Source organism: Coccinella septempunctata, chromosome 4, assembly GCF_907165205.1.
Source record: "Coccinella septempunctata chromosome 4, icCocSept1.1, whole genome shotgun sequence".
NCBI lineage: Eukaryota > Metazoa > Arthropoda > Insecta > Coleoptera > Coccinellidae > Coccinella > Coccinella septempunctata.
Window position 1 is genome coordinate 16530849 of NC_058192.1, and position 17873 is coordinate 16548721.

The 17873-nt window shown below is 37.3% G+C and overlaps 1 protein-coding gene across 1 annotated transcript in view; it reads right to left on the reverse strand.

Annotated features, from left to right (window-relative positions):
- The window catches only part of LOC123310849 (whirlin), a 151512-nt gene extending 133639 nt beyond the window's left edge, over positions 1–17873 (reverse strand). The window contains exons 1-3 of the mRNA XM_044894530.1: positions 17773–17873; positions 17013–17363; positions 6211–6572 (exon numbers count right to left, since the gene is read on the reverse strand). Coding sequence (XP_044750465.1) covers positions 6211–6520 — 310 coding nt within the window. The 5' untranslated portion in view covers positions 6521–6572; positions 17013–17363; positions 17773–17873. The remainder of the gene's footprint in view (positions 1–6210; positions 6573–17012; positions 17364–17772) is intronic.

Sequence of the window (17873 nt, forward strand, 5' to 3'; positions counted from 1 at the left end):
TTTTCCAAGGGTGGCACAGCTCATTATGAAAACTTAAAATGGCTACATCTTTTTATCAGGGCCGAATCAGGGCGTTTCTTCGGACCTCAAGAATCTACTGTTAACATATTTATACGAGTCAAAGACTCAACCTCAACCTCAACAAACATTTTATTTGTGTTCTGAGGACCCAACCTGTAAATAATTTTCAGTATCTATTCTACAAAAAAAACCTAAAAAGTAGAGGCGTGAAAAATTTCGATAAGAAACTGTTACAGATGAAATCGATTCCCATAATGGTCACTGTCCCGAAATTAAACCCGGCTCATTTTAACTTTTAAAACTCGAAACAGAACTGTAATTGGAGTCGAAGAGCTCGGAAACCCAGTTCCGCCAAATTGCCAGCACAATGTTGCACTTTTTTCCCCCGATAAATTTTAAAATTTTTTGCGGGTTCGGTGTCTCCTTCCTGATGACGACAGCTGAACTCGGTATCGTACCAGATTTGGAACTGGGCCAGCTTGGAGTTGGATTACGTTTATTGAGCTTCCGCCTTCTCCCAGTAGTGGCTTATAATAATCGTCCGGATATCTGGTGCGGACTGTAGTTATGGCGGAAATGAGATATCTTCGATGATGTTCTTGATCTGACGTTGCGGGTCGGGTGATATGGACTACCTACCAATTCAGCTAATCCATAGCTTCAATGATATTATGTGATATCTTTCAGTTGAAGATGTTCTAGTCTGAAGAATACAGTTGGCAAATTCGTAAATGGAAAAAACTTAAAACCCGATGCTCTCATGAGCCCATCAGTCCGTTTTCGCCAATAGCACCTAAACTAACCCCTATATAAGTTATCCTTAACGAATGGCATTACCATTCAGTCAATACTTAATGACCCTTAACTTAAAGCCATTTTCGCCGTAAAAAGTTACACTATGTACCTATTACCTTGTAAGGGGTTCATACCTTACCAAATTTGGCTACGATAGCCATATGTTCCTTTATTCAACCAAGCCATCCGATCAGATAATAAAAACAAAATTCAATCATCTTGAAAACATATTGCATGCGAGTAGGTGCTTGGCTCCATAATACGGTTTGTTTTAAGAACAATGGGTCAAATAATAATCGCTTAGTCGAGGTTACGTCTAGAAAAGTAGACATCAACAATGTGACTACTGACTCAAGGCCACGAATCGTCATATCACGTTTTTTCTTCATCTTCAACTCAAGAAATTGATCTTTCGTAGACGTTGATAGCTATTTTCTGAGTTATATGTCATTTTTGATTAGGGAAATTTGTTTTACCTAGCTTTTTCAATCGAAAAGAGTAGGTATACTTCATCGGGATCATATAATCCATTCACTTTTATAAAAGCAGTAGATTCACCTTGTAAATTTGACATATTCTATAATGTACAGGACGAAAATAAGAGGTTACAAAGCTTGTTCAAATATTTTTGAGTTTTAAATCGGGACTATGTTGTCCATTCCACATAAAATTCTCAGTATTTAATTAGGTATATACACACTTATTTCCCAAAATATAAATTTAATTCTGAGAATACACGCATTCAAACGATCCTTTATCTTGTTATCCACATGAAAAGACGAGTGATACGTGTTTTAATATATTTATTTTCACTTAGAAGGAAAATTGAATAATTAACACATAATATGCAGATAAGTTATTGAGGAGAAATAATTCTAGCGTTACATCAGTTATTGATTCTAATCAAGAATTCATTCAAAAGATCAACCTAAAAAAATGCGTCTGATATATTAGTAGTATCTCTCGAATGAATTAATGGACTATTACAACAATGATGAATTCTTCAACAAACATTATATTGCAATAATGTTAGTTAAAATAGTTAAACGGAGCTTGAAATTTTACTTAAAACAAACAATCGACAAGACAAATGCTGCAGTGGAGGTGTGGTTATAGCAAAGTTATTTTGACATTCAATGTTACCCAGGAAAAATTATTCTATGGCCAATCGAATGGGTTTATAAAAGTGAATGTAGGTACTATAGACGCCCTGTGTTATTTCTTATGGGAAATCGAAAATTTCGATGCGGATAACCTAAACATTAATATTAAGGGCTCATAAATATGTGCCCTTAAGGCATCTGAAAATTCAGAGGCCTATTATCGGTCCCGAGAAAGAATTTATTTTTGTTTTTTTAACTTCCTAATGCACATCAACCTCAAGGTTTTCCGTGCATCAGAGCTGTTCTCGTCGCTGTCATCTAGATCCTTACTTTTTCAGCGTTTCAATGAACTAAAGCAAAGACAAACTAATCTCACATTCTGTAACTGATGTATAAGGGGTTTTTTCCTGCTCCGCCACAGAATTTGCACTGGTCAGATTTTGCTAGATCCGTTCCAATTATAAGTGTTTCCTTAGACGTCAGTGCCCTATAAGGAAGCAGGCGAGTAGGTGTATCATATTTCATCTTATATCCAGATACTTTCTTTGATCCTACTGTATTGTAAGTACCGAAGAAACTTTTTGAAAGATTCCGACAGACTTTTTCTGCTTCTGATACGACTGAAGCGTGGATAACTTTAAATTCATCATACCAAAAATTCGCTAAGATACTTCAAACCGAGAAATAAGTTCAAAGTTTTCTGTAATCATTACACCAACTTTTGGGAAAACATGAATTTGGATGAATCGAAATACCTATGTGCATCTAATATATATAGTCTAGCTTCGTTCGGGCTCGCCCTATATACGAGTCAATAACACCCTATTTGTCCAATCATCAATCGATAGAACAAGTTAATTCATTGTGTTATGCCTTCTGCGAATATCCTATTTTCAACATGTATTTCGTGAAACAAATTTCCGATGAATAACGCCTTCAGCTGTTATTGATCAAGAGGTGGCAGGTCAGAATAGGAGAATGACCCTATTTACCCATTAGGATCACGAACGTTTGGTATGGATCCAAATTGAATCACAATTACTCAATCAGTAGGCACAGGTCTCCGAGTGTGTGTAGATAGTGTAGATGTGAAAATGGTTGACTGCAAATTGGATGTCCAATGTTCGACGAAATATATGCCTGAAAATGTCTTCACAGAAATTTCAAGACTGGCTTCGTGTTCGTGACGAATTAAATGAATGACGAAGATTCAAAATTCAGAATTTCTTTCAAAGAAATGTAGGATGATTCAAGTAAATGTTGACACAATCTTGAAGGAAGTACAATAATGATTTTTCAACAAGACGGTTTGGTAGGTTATAAACTATAAGACTTCTTTACCTTAACAAGACCAAACACAAGGCTCAAGTTAGGTCATATTTAACATCCTTCTCAAGGTGCTTCTCACTTATTATATAAAAGTTTTTTGCACTATGGACAGTTAGCATATAGACACATGGAGACGTGTTATTTCATCAATGGTCGAAGGGAAATCTTATATAATTCGATGACAAATGTTGTCAAAAAAAAATAATGGAAGAAATACTATTTGAAGATAAATTTTCAATATAAAACATCAATGTCACTCTGAAACACCTGTCTCACAACGACAAAAGCTGTTTCAACAGAGCGAGGAACACCACATACGAAAGCGAGAGACAAATCGATTAATGTCGTAACTCAGACAAGGTCAATTAGATGCATAAATTTACCCTCGTGCTCTAATCTCCTCCTAAATGAGATGTCTGTACCTAAAACTCGGAAAGACTCATGGAAAAACACTTAGATGAATTCAACATTCAATATTCTGAAAATGGAATGAAAGATGGCTGATCTAAGGGTCGGTTTCATGATCAATTTTGAATTGTATAGCTTTTCGAAGTAACTTTTTCAGCAGGACTAAAAGAAATTCGAAAATTGAGGAAGTTTAAAATTGATTAATTATCGAAAGATAAACCAGAGCACGCTTCGAATTAAAGGGACAAAATTGATTATGGAACTGACTGATGGATGTGAAGCTGGAGAAGATACTACTTGCACTTGAACTTTGAACTAAGCAGCAAATGAAGCGGGACAAATCAAAAATTCCCTAAGTTTGACTAGTTTCAACTTCTACATAACTCTAAAAATGTTGGATTTTCACCCCGAGATGCAAAGAATTATCCTTCATCTGTATGCTACTGTATACTGGCACAGGTTAAATTTTTTTTCAATCCTATTTTGGTTTTTTGGCTAAGAATTTGGAACTAGTAGAGGGCCTCACAAAGTTTTTTTTTTTTTGCTGGGTCAATTGGTAGGTCAACAACTGAACTTTGCCAGTTTTTGGATAAAATGCGTCGCTTTGGAAAAATCGTCATGAAATCCCTCTTCTTCTTGAAAATTTTATTTCATAAAGTATGGTATTTCTATAACAACGTAATGTATAGAGGTAATGACCTAACAATCCACCATAAAAAAAAACTTTATAAGGCCCTCAATATTTCTAAATTCTTAGCCGGAAATTTTCGCTTCTTTATGTTCACACTCTTTACATGAAGAACAGCTTGACAAAAATAACCTGCGCCAGTTACCTAAAAATTATGGATGGTGCTTCACACCAATGACGAAAGATCCAACATCGGCGAAGAAAGAAAAGACGATTTCATGAAATGGCGATATTTCCATAGCAAAAACGCATTATATCCGAAAAGTGGCAAAGATATCCCGAGGTATTGACCTTACCCAAAAAAAGTATAGAAAATAACTTGGTAAGGCCTTCTAGTATTGCCAAATTCAAAATCAAAAAATGGAAATTTTTGCCACTTCTACATTCATACACTTTACAGCAAGAAGGGATTGTAAAAAACTTGCGTCAGTGGCATACAAACAAGGGTCATCTCGGGTTAGAGCTTAGAACATATGTAAATACATGGAATGGACATTGATGTGCTATGAATATATTTGTTGTGGTACAAACTCTCCTTGGTACAAACATTCGATGCTTCTCTGTCTAGCGCGACACTAAGGCAGTGGCGTAAATAAATAAACTTATATAGCTTCTACCTTTTTTTACGGAAAATTGACGTGACAATGATGTCAGATTCAACTATCTCAATTGTGATTGGCGACACTAAGTAACTATCTCACTTCAGTCTTTGGACAACAACAAATGTTCATTTTCCATTCTTGTATCTATGTTCCAAGGGTTAGAGTAAGGTCGAAATTATAGCTATTCAAACAAATGTCATTTTTTTAGGTGAACCACTTCATTTACTGCTCAGTTTAGGTCGATTTCTTTGATTTATTCTACAACAGGGTGCGCCAACTTGTCTTAATTTTTTTAACTAGAGTTAGTTGTTATTGTTATTTGTTTGTTTATATTTACATAACCGGAAAGGATTTTTGGTGTTTTTCAAGGATCAAGCGCCATGCTTCTGGCACTTGCAAATCCTCTGGGATCATAGCCAGTATATTATATATAAATACAATGATAAAAAGTAACCTACTGTATCGAGCAGAAACTTGGAGGATAACAGAGGAAAACAAGAAAAAACTGGAAGCAGTTGAATTGGATGGTCTCAGAAGATCATTGGAAGTATCACGACTACAAAAGATCAGAAACGAGGAGATCCTAAGACAAATGGGAGTGAAAGGAACGCTGTATGAAGATATAGAAGCGTAACAACTGATCTGGCATGGACACCTACAAAGAATGGACGACCAGAGGCTTCCAAAGAAAGTGTTGGAGTGGATCCCCACACAACGCCGAAAGAGAGGACGACCAAAGAAAACTTGGAATGAGGTTATTATGAAGGCCATGAGTTCCAGGGATTTAAGAGAAGGACAATGGAATGACAGAAAGGGGCGGCGAAAAGGCATCGGACAACGTCGAAGGACGTTATGATCCCGATTATATAGATTAATGATGTCCTCTCATCCTCTTTGAAGGTAGATCTACATTTTATCTTGGATGTTCGTATCATAAAGCTGAAGATCATGTTTACTTCAACTCGGTGAGCAAAGGAAGAGACTATCAAATTAGTTTGAATATTTTTCGACCGATATATGCTGCAAGCTCCAGTAAATGGATGATATATTATGATTGTCAATAAAATTTTACGACCGAGGTAAGTGGAGAAATAAATAGCACCCAGAAGGCAACACCAACGAGGCCTACTGCTTATAACTCCCAACAACCTGCTCCATGTATATTTTCAGTTGTGGGCAAATAAATCATCCACCTCAACCGCAAACTTGGTCGTGGTCCAAAAACCCTTCCGATGAATAATAGTTCCCGCGTCTATATACTCACCTCTGGGACTGGCCAGCGTGTTGAACTCCCGCTCCCTCTCCCTGGTGGAATGGTGCTGCATCACCGACGACGGTCTCTCCACGATGGTGTACGACGTACCTGGCGGCGAGTAGTAGAGCCCGCTCCTGCTGCGCGCCGGACCCCTGGGGGTTCCGTTGGGCCCCAACACGTCCTCCGCCTCCGCGGCCACCACGCCGCGCCCTCCCCTTCCGGGGGTGGTTCGGGACCAGGTGCTTCCGCCATACCGTCCGCCGGCTACGTAGGAGCTCCCCAAGTCCGCCAGTTCCGAGTATTCTTCTCCAGTGCGCATTACACTTCGGCTATGTGCTAGCCCCGATTCGCTCTCGTCACGAGTAGGTTAGCTGAAAGGGAAAGCGAAGGTCGTTAGTGCGTTTCATTCAAGGATTTACGAGGAAAAAGAACCATGAACCTTTTACTATGTGGCAGTCCTTATCCAAATAATCTATCTCACAATCCTCATATTTGTCTCATGTTTTAGCTACGCTCATACAGTCCAGGAGAGGAGACAGAGCAAAATAGTGCATGGGGTCGAGATAAATGGAATGTTCAGGAGTGCTGTGGGATGACCAAAAGTTGTAGAGCATTAAATTTGCTACAATTGTGTACCTATACATAAACTTCTCCTTTAGTATTAACCGAGATAACAGCCTAACAAAATTACCAAAAATGTATCAAAAGGGCAAAAATGGGTAAAACTTAGGATTTCTTTCTTCGTGTTCTTTGAAGATCCGCTGAATCTATTCCAAAGAGTGTGTGTCACAAAATAATCATCTGATCTGACTTATCTCATTTCCTTCAGAAGAAGGAAACAGTTAAACGAATCTCTATGACACCTTCCTTCCAATCGCCGTTGAAGTGGACTTCGGCGTCAGAAAATGATATAGGGTTCCTGCTACATGGGTGGTTTGGATGTAGTAAAGCGAAGCAACATTCCAGGCAGTCTGCAAATGCAAATTACATGGACTACATCGAAAGACCCTTTTGTGACAATGCCATAGTGGTTTTTGATTGTTCCCCTAGTGGACACTAGCAAACACCAACGAAGTAGAGTGTTATCGGCTTCTCTTATTGAAGTTTCTATTTTCCAAGACAGCCGCAGTCAGCACCTTCACGCAGGCATAATACAACGATACAAACAATCTTGTTTGTGTTGTGTACAATGCGGTGATCTAAGTCAAGGAGGCAGTAGAACACACTGATGTGCAGATTGTAATCTTCTCTTTCAGATGCCGAAGAGTACGACAGTGTCACCATTACAGGGGAGGATATCTGATTTTTTCAAAGGTTTAAAGTGTAATACCCAACGAGTCATTACTGTTCCAACTCTTTCTAACAAAAGTGGGTGTGACATCACCCTAGCAGACTATAAAAGGAAGAAGAAGATGATACAGACGTATAAAAGGAAAGGTTGTCTCTCCCAGATTTAGGAGGTTTTTCAAGAACCCTTAGAGGCAGCTCCAGCTCAAATTGATGACGTTGGAGAGAAGTTCTAGGCCAAACTGCATGGCTTGCCCCTGAAGTGACCATAGATAACCTACAAGTCACGTCATTTCGAAATGTCTATTAATCCACTAGTCATAATTTATCTGTGTGCATTCTTGGATAGGACTTATTCAGCATGATGGACAGCTCTCACTTTGTCCCGAATAAGAAGAAGGGGTGATCTTCAAAAAACCCCCCAAAACATTATATCAATATGCGTCTGCATAGACCTTGCAAAATTAAATCTAATATTATCTTCTTGCTCTGTAAACCAGACCTCCACAGCTTTTATTACCTCCTCGTTGGAAGGAAATTTACGACCTTTTAAACTTTTTTTCAGTTGAGGAAAGAGATGATAGTCGGATGGAGCCAAATCTGGTGAATAAGGGGGGTGTTCTAGTAATTCAAACCCTAAATCACGAATTTTGTGCATGTCAACATGAGATTTGTGTGCAGGGGCGTTGTCCTGCAAAAACAAAACACCTTTGGATAGCTTTCCGCATCTTTTCTCTTTTATTTTTTCCCGTAGAGTGGTCAATAATGTCGAATAGTAATCTCCGGTTATCGTTCTACCCTTATCCAAAAAATAAATCATGATTACCCCATGGCAATCCCAAAAAACTGACTGACGAAACTTCTTAGGACTTGAAGAACCAGAGTGTCGCCATTTCATCAATTGTTTTCTTTGTTTCTGGATCGTAGAAATGTACCCAAGTCTCATCCATATAGTAACAATTCGGTTTAAGAAGTCTACATCGTTTGCAAATCGAGCACAGATCGAAAGCGATGCTTCTACCCTTGCACGCTTTTAGTCAACATTCAAACATTTGGGGATCCATTTTACAGCAATTTTTCTCATGTCCAAATTAACGTGAACTATATGATGAACGCGTTCGTATGAAATATTCAGTGCTTCAGACAGAGACAACGGTTGTCTCTGGCTTCAGATATCAGTTTTAGCTAAGATGTCTAAAACTCTGGTGTATTCACTGATTCGATATTGTTTTTAATTTCGTGGGGATATCGGACCAGTTTCGTTTTTCCCACTGTAGGTAGCGCTGTTCAGAATTTGACAGAGCATCGTCAATTGATATTTGAAAATAATTTGAATACTTTCCTACGACTAACGAATATGTTGTATTTATAAGCGATTATTGGTGTGTGAAAATGTATTAGTTTCGAGAAAGGGGTGTAGAACATTCATTTATTTAACATGTCGTTCAGTAAGTTCAGGTTTCTGTATGGACAATCAAAAACTACAACTAATAATTCGGTGTTGTTGGAATTTGAGGCAGAAAAAATCAGATGAAGGAACATTCGGGAAGGATATAGCTAAGTTTTATGGCAACTTCAGCAATATTTCAAAGAAACTGTATTGGAAATACGTAATGTGAATTGTGAGCATGTATTGAGAATCAGAAATTGATAAATCTATTCGAGTTTGTTCTTCAAATATTCTTCCTGAATAGATATAGTGAAAATTACCTTTCTACTATCAACTGAATATATTGGATATTTGACCAATCAATTGTGTTTTATTAAAATCATATTTAATTACCCCCCTCACGAATTCAAGTTGTCAAACGGAAATTATCTTGAAGAAGTAAGTAAATACTCATTTGAACCCTTATTCGGTAGTGTTGAAATGTTGACAAATTTGTTTTTACAACGAAAATTGAACTGTAAATCACAAATATTCCTTAACAGCTGACAAAATGGGCCAGTTCATATTTTGCACTCGTTGATCGATATTCGATATCAACGCAAAACAAAATAAAACGAGAGAGTATCTTGGACTTCCTTCGATAGAACAAGGATAAAACGAAGCAAATGACATGGTGGCGCCGCCACGAAACTGATCCCATATCCCCGATTTTCTGAGTTGTTGATGCTTGCAAAAAGTGACAAGTGCACACACCAGTGTTTTAGACATCTTAGTTTTAGCCAAATTTGACACTTTTATAAAACCATGTCATGAACTGCATCGATATTTTCGGGACTGACACAGAAACTGGCCTTCCAGATCGGTCATCATCTTCAATGGAAAATTTACCTCTTTTGAAGCTTGCAGTCCAATTTTTCACGGTCGCATACGAAGGACATTGATCACCAAGGGTATTGAGCATATCTTCGTAAATCTGCTTACCACTTAACCCTTTTAAATACAGGTACTTGATGATGGCTTGATATTCCGATACTTCACATTGACACTTCTAATGAGTTATGTTCGTTGCTATGGTAACGCAAAATTTTTTTTATGCATGGAACTGGTTTAGCCTCACTAGATATCAATACATCGTCGTATTCTCATGACTTCAAAATTCAGGGTCTTCCTAAATTATTTAACATAGCAGTTATTGGCTTTGATGTACTCTGTACTGCTTTTTCTGAAAGGTTTCGAAATAAATATCATAGAATTTCAAAATTGACGCATACTGGGATATTACAATCATTCATAATGACGCTGAAGAAAAAGCATAAGTCTCTAAAAGTTACAATGTTTGTGTTTTTCTGGAGAACATCTAGGCTTCAAAATTGCCCTTGTTATTTTCCACTAAAGCAAAGTGTGGGTCCTCAGGAAGTGAACATGGAGTGTATGCCTCTATAACTTTGATGCTACCAACTACTACGAAAACGTAGCCCTCTTCACAGAATATCGACGAATGTATCGATCTTTATCTCCAAGCTCATTTCCAATTGATTTACTCCCATTACTTCCTTGAGTATAGCCAGGAATTGCCACGATGCCGTCCCCCAGGGACTCTGCTGCCGATAATGTCCCTCCGGTCGGGTCAGAATAGCCTCAACTCGTAGCGACAGGAGACTAATTAAACATCAAAGCGGACTTACCGCCGTATCTTTTCGGCTCCTGTTCCGCTAATTTGCCTCCCCGACAGACGACACAGGTTCCGGCTAATGAATACGAAATTTTCTGGACGACGACGTGGTTGGAATTCACAGGTATGACGGGATGAGAGGGGTAGGGAAAATCTGCTTTTTTGGTGCCCAGAAATTAGGGTCAATATGGCAGGAGGTTAAAGAGCAGAAATTGTGGAAATGTTCACCATCCAATTATAGAGCCTCGAGTGGGGTTGATACCCTTCTCATAATCTAGAACTGCAAATCCGGCCCAGATATGGTAGCTGGTTTCAATGAATGTTTAAGTATATATGCCGGCGGCAAATGCTCAAATCCGGGAATCCCTGCCTCCTGGAAGGGATTGCATACTGTGTAATCGACGGAATGGTTCATTGTTTGACTAACTGTTCCAGTTATTCCCTATACAAACCGACTTATTTCAGGAAACGCCGGAATAAGAACAGTAAATCCCAGTTAAGTTACTTTGTTCGCCTGATCTCGTCTTTTCTTGAACTACATTTGTGAGAATAAGAATCGGTATGTACGACTGGATCTAAATATCGATTTCAGGTTATGGTGAGTTTATGCAGAGTTACTAAGAAAGGGACGAATCTAATTGGCAGATGGAATGCACGTGATTGCCGTTTGCCAATGAGATTGGTCGCTTTCTTAGGTATTAGTTCTTGGTAACTCTGCATAAACGCACCGATACTTCTTTAAGTTATCTTCTTAGTCTAAACTCTAAGGCCTCTGAGGTACTACATAAGTAAGTAGGAATAATCAAATGCCGTTCATCTAGAAATCTCCCAACACAACTGAATCCGTCTTTCTCCGAGAACTTAACGTACCAACTCGAAATTATACAGTGTGTGACTCTTTTACTTGGAATGAAGTCAGTAAATCAAAAACAGTTTTTTTGGTGTAAATATGCTCGGACATGGTGAGTCCAATTTAGAATTTTGGTCTCTTAGATGTATGAAAATGTTGAACAGCGTGCCCCAAACCTGGTACATGACGTCACGTACAGGGTGGGCAAAATTCGTTTTCTACTGAGGGGATCTCGAGAACTATAAGAGCTAGAAGAAAACGGATGACACATTTCCTAGTTTTTTTTTAGAGAAACAAAGTATAGTGAAAACCGTTGACTCCTACGATTCTTCGTTTTTGAGTTACTAGCAAAAAATGAGATTTTGACGATTTCGAAAAGTTCTCAGAACTTTTTTGTCTTTGAAGTTACAAATCTGAAACTTGAACCTTCTTAGGCACCTTCATTCATAGAATCTGCTGACAAAAGATTTTATCTAATTCAAAAATAACAAATTCAATAAAAGTATGGCTTTCAAAAAACGAAAGATAGCCGATTGATTCGAAATGAAAAAATATTTTGAGCTCGTCAGTGGATTCTACGTAAAAAAGTGCCAGAAGAAGGTTCAAGTTTCTGATCTCAATTGTCAAAGACAAAAAAAGTTATGAGAACTTTTCGAAATCGTTATAATCTCATTTTTTGCTTATAACTCAGAATGAAAGAATAGTAGGACGCTACGGTTTTCACCATTGCTTGTTTCTCTGAAAAGAGCTAGGAAATGTGTCATCCGTTTGCTTCTAGCTCTTATAGATCTCGAGATCCCCTCAGTGGACAACGAATTTTGCCCATTAAAAGATTGAAAAACGGTTTCGGGAAAATGGACCTTGAAAAATCAAGAGCGTTTTTAGCCTTCTGGTCGCATTGACAATAGGCAACGCCCTTGTGGATACCAATACACATCCTCAGGTGTTGGAGTTAGGGACATCGTACATACCTCATCACCCGATGATAGTTGATTGAAAATATTCATGAAAATTCAACAATAATTTCAATAGGTAAAACTTTCCCATTTTTTATTGCGATTGGAATAATTCCAAATCTGGGCCTCAACTATAGTGCAGTAGTGCACTCCTGAAATAAGATGCTAAAAATTTAAACTTAAAAATTTTTATAGCCTTGGGCTGAGAAAAGTGTTATGTTTCGAATATTGATAAGAATTTCACGACATTTTTGCTTGGTATGAAATTATTGTACAGGGTGGGCAAATTTCGATGTTTTAACACTACAGCTTTTAAACCAGAGGAGATAGACAAAATCTGATACCCCATTCTCGTTTTTTTTTTCTGAGATACTAACAATAGTAGTAGTCATTTTTGGCCACTTTCTTTTGTTTTCGAGATATAAACAAAAAGTGGAAAAATGACGATATCGAAATAAATTTATATCTCGGCTAATATTGACGATAGAGCTCTGAAATTGAAACATTATACAGGCACTTTTTTACGTAGAATCCAGTGGCGTGCTCGCCTTTTCAGCAGGATTTTTAATTACGAAGCTATGACCCAAAGTTATGTTTTTTTAAATGGTAACACTACTTTTTTGTGCAATTTTTTGAAAGTTTAATTTTTACTGATTTCAAAAATATATAACATCATATGGTTTGTATCAATATAAATAATAGAAAATGGTCAAAAACACTTTTTCCTAATATTTCTATGGTTTCAACTTTTGACGAGCACAGAAAAATAGAGTTTCCTATAACAAAAGCAGTCTCCTTCCGGCAATGTCATTCTTTCTATGCTTTTTACCAATTTTCACAAAATTTGAATCAAGATATATTTAATAAATTTTCATAATAATGAAAGGACTTATAGAAAGAGACACTGGTAATCATACGATGCTATATTTTTCTATGCTCATCAAAAGTTGAAACCATAGCAATATTGAGAAAAAAGGTCTTTGACCATTTTCTATTATTTATATTGGTACAAATCATATGATGTTATTAATTTTTGAAATCAGTAAAAATTAACCTTCCAAAAAATTGCACAGAAAAGTAGTGTTCCCATTAAAAAAAACATAACTTTGGGTCATAGCTTCGTAATTAAAAATCCTGCTAAAATGGCGAGCACGCCACTGGATTCTACGTAAAAAAGTGCCTCTATAATGTTTCAATTTCAGAGCTCTATCATCAATATTAGCGGAGATATAAATTTATTTCGATATCGCCATTTTCCAGTTTTTGCTTATAACTCGAAAACAAAAGAAAGTGGCCAAAAATGACTACTACTATTGTTAGTTTCTCAGAAAAAGAGAAAGAGAATGGGGTATCAGATTTTGTGTATCTGCTCTGGTTTAAAAACTGTAGTGCTAAAACATCGAAATTTGCCCACCCTGTACATACTGCATCTGCTTTTAGAATGACAGTAAAAAGGTGACATAGGTGTTCATGTTGCCGAACATAAAAAATACTGAACAGAGTCAAAATGAAATTCCTCCTGATGAGTGAAAAATTCAGATAAGTCTCAGTAACATCAAGATCGAAATACTTCTATCGTTGACGTTCTACACGAAGAACGAAATTAAGCCTCTTTCAGACTTCGTGCACCGCGAAGCTTCATACCAGCAAATCTTCTTTCAGTTGCTAACACCCTCAACCTTTTCTTTGCCAGGTACCGCAGTCGCAAGACCGAAACCTAGGGATTCTCTCATCATAAGTCTCTGATCCTTCCGGCGGCGCGGCCTGTCGATTCTCAGGCTCGTCAGGGACGCTTTTCACGACGTGGAAGGGAGGAAATCTTACAAGGACCACGTACTAGTTTACGAATGTAGGTCAGATATCCGGAAGTTATTCAAGGGTTCGGTTTGTTGGGGATTTTCGGTTCGATATGAAGAGAGGTCCCGCCAAAAAGAGGAAGATGCCAAGCTTGGAAACTCCTCAGACGGAAGGCGTGATTTTAACGGGGTATCTGCTGATGCTGCATAGTATTTCATAATCATTCGTTTCATTCATTAATTCTCAGCCTTCTAAAGATTCGAGTTTGCATTCTATGCGTAAGGAGGGTAAGTTATCACAAATGCGAGATTGTACTTATTTTTAATGGGACTGTGTTAGGCAGAAGGCACTCGTGAGAGGTAAGGAAGCACTTTTTTCCCCTTTAAAGCTTGCCAATTTCATTTAAACTGTAGTGGTTATAAGTGAAACAATGTAGATGTTATATTTAAGTGACACGTTTCGCAGTGTATTCGGCAGTCTACCACATCCCTCTCTCCATGCATTTTTATTCAAATACTTTTCTTGGTATGTTTCATGTCTCTTTTCTCTGAAGCCTCTTATAATAATATATTCCAGAATTTCCAGATCCGTTCTGGTAGTCTCTCGCCTCCTACTCCTCTAAATGGCTTTACCACAATAATTGGTTACTCCACATCTTATCTATGAGAGTCATCTCCACATCCATTTTGCGCTTCATTTCCACATTTTTGACCCTATCCACTAATGTCAATTTACAGCATCTTCTTCATAACGTATCTTGAATCTTTTGTTCTCTGATTAGCGTCCACCATTCAGTTCCATATGAGAGGTTCATAGGTGAAGTGAACCAAGTCCATGCAGCCTAGTTTTGAGGTAAATGATTTAGAAGTTTTTTATCACCAATTAATTCAAAAGTGATTTCTTTAGATTTGTGTAATGTGAATGTAAGAATATGCTTACATTAACCTTATAAATCTAAAGAAGTCACTTTCGAATTAATTGGTGATAAACAATTTCTGAGCCATTTATCTCGAACCTAGGCTGCATGGACTTGGTTCACTTCAGCTATGAACCCTCCATATATGATAGTGACTGCTACTGCCTCTTATATTGGGATTGGACAACCCTGGTGTTGCAAACTGGCAACTGCCAGCTCTAAGTTTGACATTTTTGAGCTAATGCTTAGAGAGGTATCTATTCAAAACTTTTCGACATGGAAGTGCTACAAGTGCAAAATGGAATTGAATCGTGCGAATATTTTTTACAAGTTTCAACTCAGCAACAGTGCATCGATGAACTAAATTCAATTTTTGGCGATGAAGCTCCATACTATCTTAATTCTGGTTTTTGTATTTTTATATAGAAACAATAGCGAAGTAAGTTCCTACACTTGCAAATGATTCTCTAAGAATGCTCTCCACTTTGTCTGTGCGAGAAGGCCCATTTTCAGCGATGTGCAGTTAGCAGCCCCTAATAGGAATTTTAAAACCAATAATTCTGGAGTCGTTGGCCGATCGCAGGTCCATCTTAATTCAACTTCTTTCCTTATCACAGGTGGAAAGCCTACGATGGACAAACAACCCTGAATTCTTGCTTTCAAAATTTCCATTCGGGGGTGCAAACTTCACAAGATTCACATTTTCATCTAAACCGTTTCTCAAATCAGCAAAACTGTCTCCTGTCCTGCATCTAGACCTGGTTGAATGATCAAAGTTACGAGAAATAATTTCTCAAAGTCAATTGATTTCACAAAAAATCTGCACTCTTTCTCTCAATATTTCCAAAAATATAGATCAGATCAGATTGTAAACTAGTTCTTGGTTATACTATTGCGTTTTGAAGGTTCTTACTAAATTTGACTAATAATTTCTGGGTGAAAATTTTTTGTTATTCTATGGATGCGATCCTCATAACCAAGTCCTGACTTTCAATTCAATTCGATCAGTATTTATAAAATTATTGAAAAAAATTGAAATGCCTATCACTCGGAAACTGTTAAGGAGATAGCACTCAAATGAACCTAACCAAAGCATACTATCCTGAAATTACAAGAACCTAGATCTTGTCACAAACCAAATCAGTAAATTTAGCTATCGAATTTAGAGATGTTGGCCCAATGGTTTGGTGAATATGATTTTTACTTTTAGCAAGAAATTACGAGACACCTTATTTGTACGAAATAAATCACGCTATCAAAAATTAAGTTTCAATGGTATAATATGAATAAGAAACCCCTCCCATACTAGTTGCATATTTCACCCCATGTTTATTGCAGACAAGAGGTCACCTGCGACCAAGAAATCACCTCCTGCATTTTTTCCGCATCTTCAGGAAAGCCCCTGTATGGAATAATGTAATTGTTTGTCGCAACAACACAAGGTACAAGATGAAACAAGAAAATAGGTTAGCTACTGATCTGTAACCAACATATGAAGTTGTCTAAATAAGTCGAATCCTTGTAGAACTACGTAGAGAAGGATAAATAGGGATAAGGTTCGGCTTATCTATTGAGCTTGATTTATGTACCTTAGAACTTAGAACAAGCATTAATACATGTCTCAAGTGAAACTCTCTAATCTTCCGTCGTAACGTGTTTTTGACACAAGAATTCCATCGAAAACGCAAATCTTTGAGCAGAATAAATCTAATAGGTACATTTTACAATTATTAAAAACTCCAAATCAATGAAACGTGTTCTATTTTCCCCAAAAATACACTAAAAATGATGTTATAAATTGATGTTGTGGCATATTCCAACAACTTAAACCCCAAATTAATGACGTATATTCAACAAGAAAAATGGTAGGTACTGGTTGCAAGTTTTTTTAAGTGTATAGTGTGACTTCAAACTGTTTGATTTTTTTGTACCCGAAAACTTACAATCTGAACGCAGATCATGATGTTATCTCTGTTTGGGGGTCGTGGTCAGCACGTTAGCCTTCATGTTGGAATGAAAATTTCCACTTTATCACAACAGAGTTTAAGTCATTCACATACTCAGTTACACTCGCGATATTTATATTACGGGTAAGTAGGCAGGCACAAGCCAGTGATTGTCCTGGAGGTTATGATGAATGCAACATTAAAAGCTCACTGCGAACCGAAAGGTTGAATGAAAGAGGTGAGAGTTTCTTCTGGTGAAAAAATGGGAGCTTGAGATGATTACACAGATACCAAGTAATGAGTCACTTAAAATAATTCAAGTGGTTTTATGAAAGTATCAATTTATTCCTGAAAAATAAAATAATCAAACATAAATTGTTATTAATCTATAGAGTGCAGACAATAGACTAGAAATACAACAACAAAAACGAATCATGAATCAAATAATCGAAGAAAAATTCCATCGGCAAAAGTTAGAATAAGTTCTTCAGCAAACGTCCTAATTCTAGTTTGACCCACATAAAATAAAAAAGCTCGAGAAATTGAAGAATGAACTTAACTAAATTGCCAATGCGAATTCACTCGATAAGGTTTGAGAATTTTGGAAAATGAGCACGAGAGGTACTGATATGTACGGTTAAACCCCCCATGAAGTCATGAACGAAAAAATCGTCTCTTTCCGTGAAAATATGAATGAAACAACGCATCTCCGACTGTCTCATCGGACGAAACCATCAATCATCTATTGAGCACTCACAAAATTTTATTACAACATCGAGAAGCGAACGACGAGGAAGTTCAAGTCGCGCTTTTCCCATTCAGGTCTGGACGAAACTGAGTCCCTGTTTTTCCAATTTC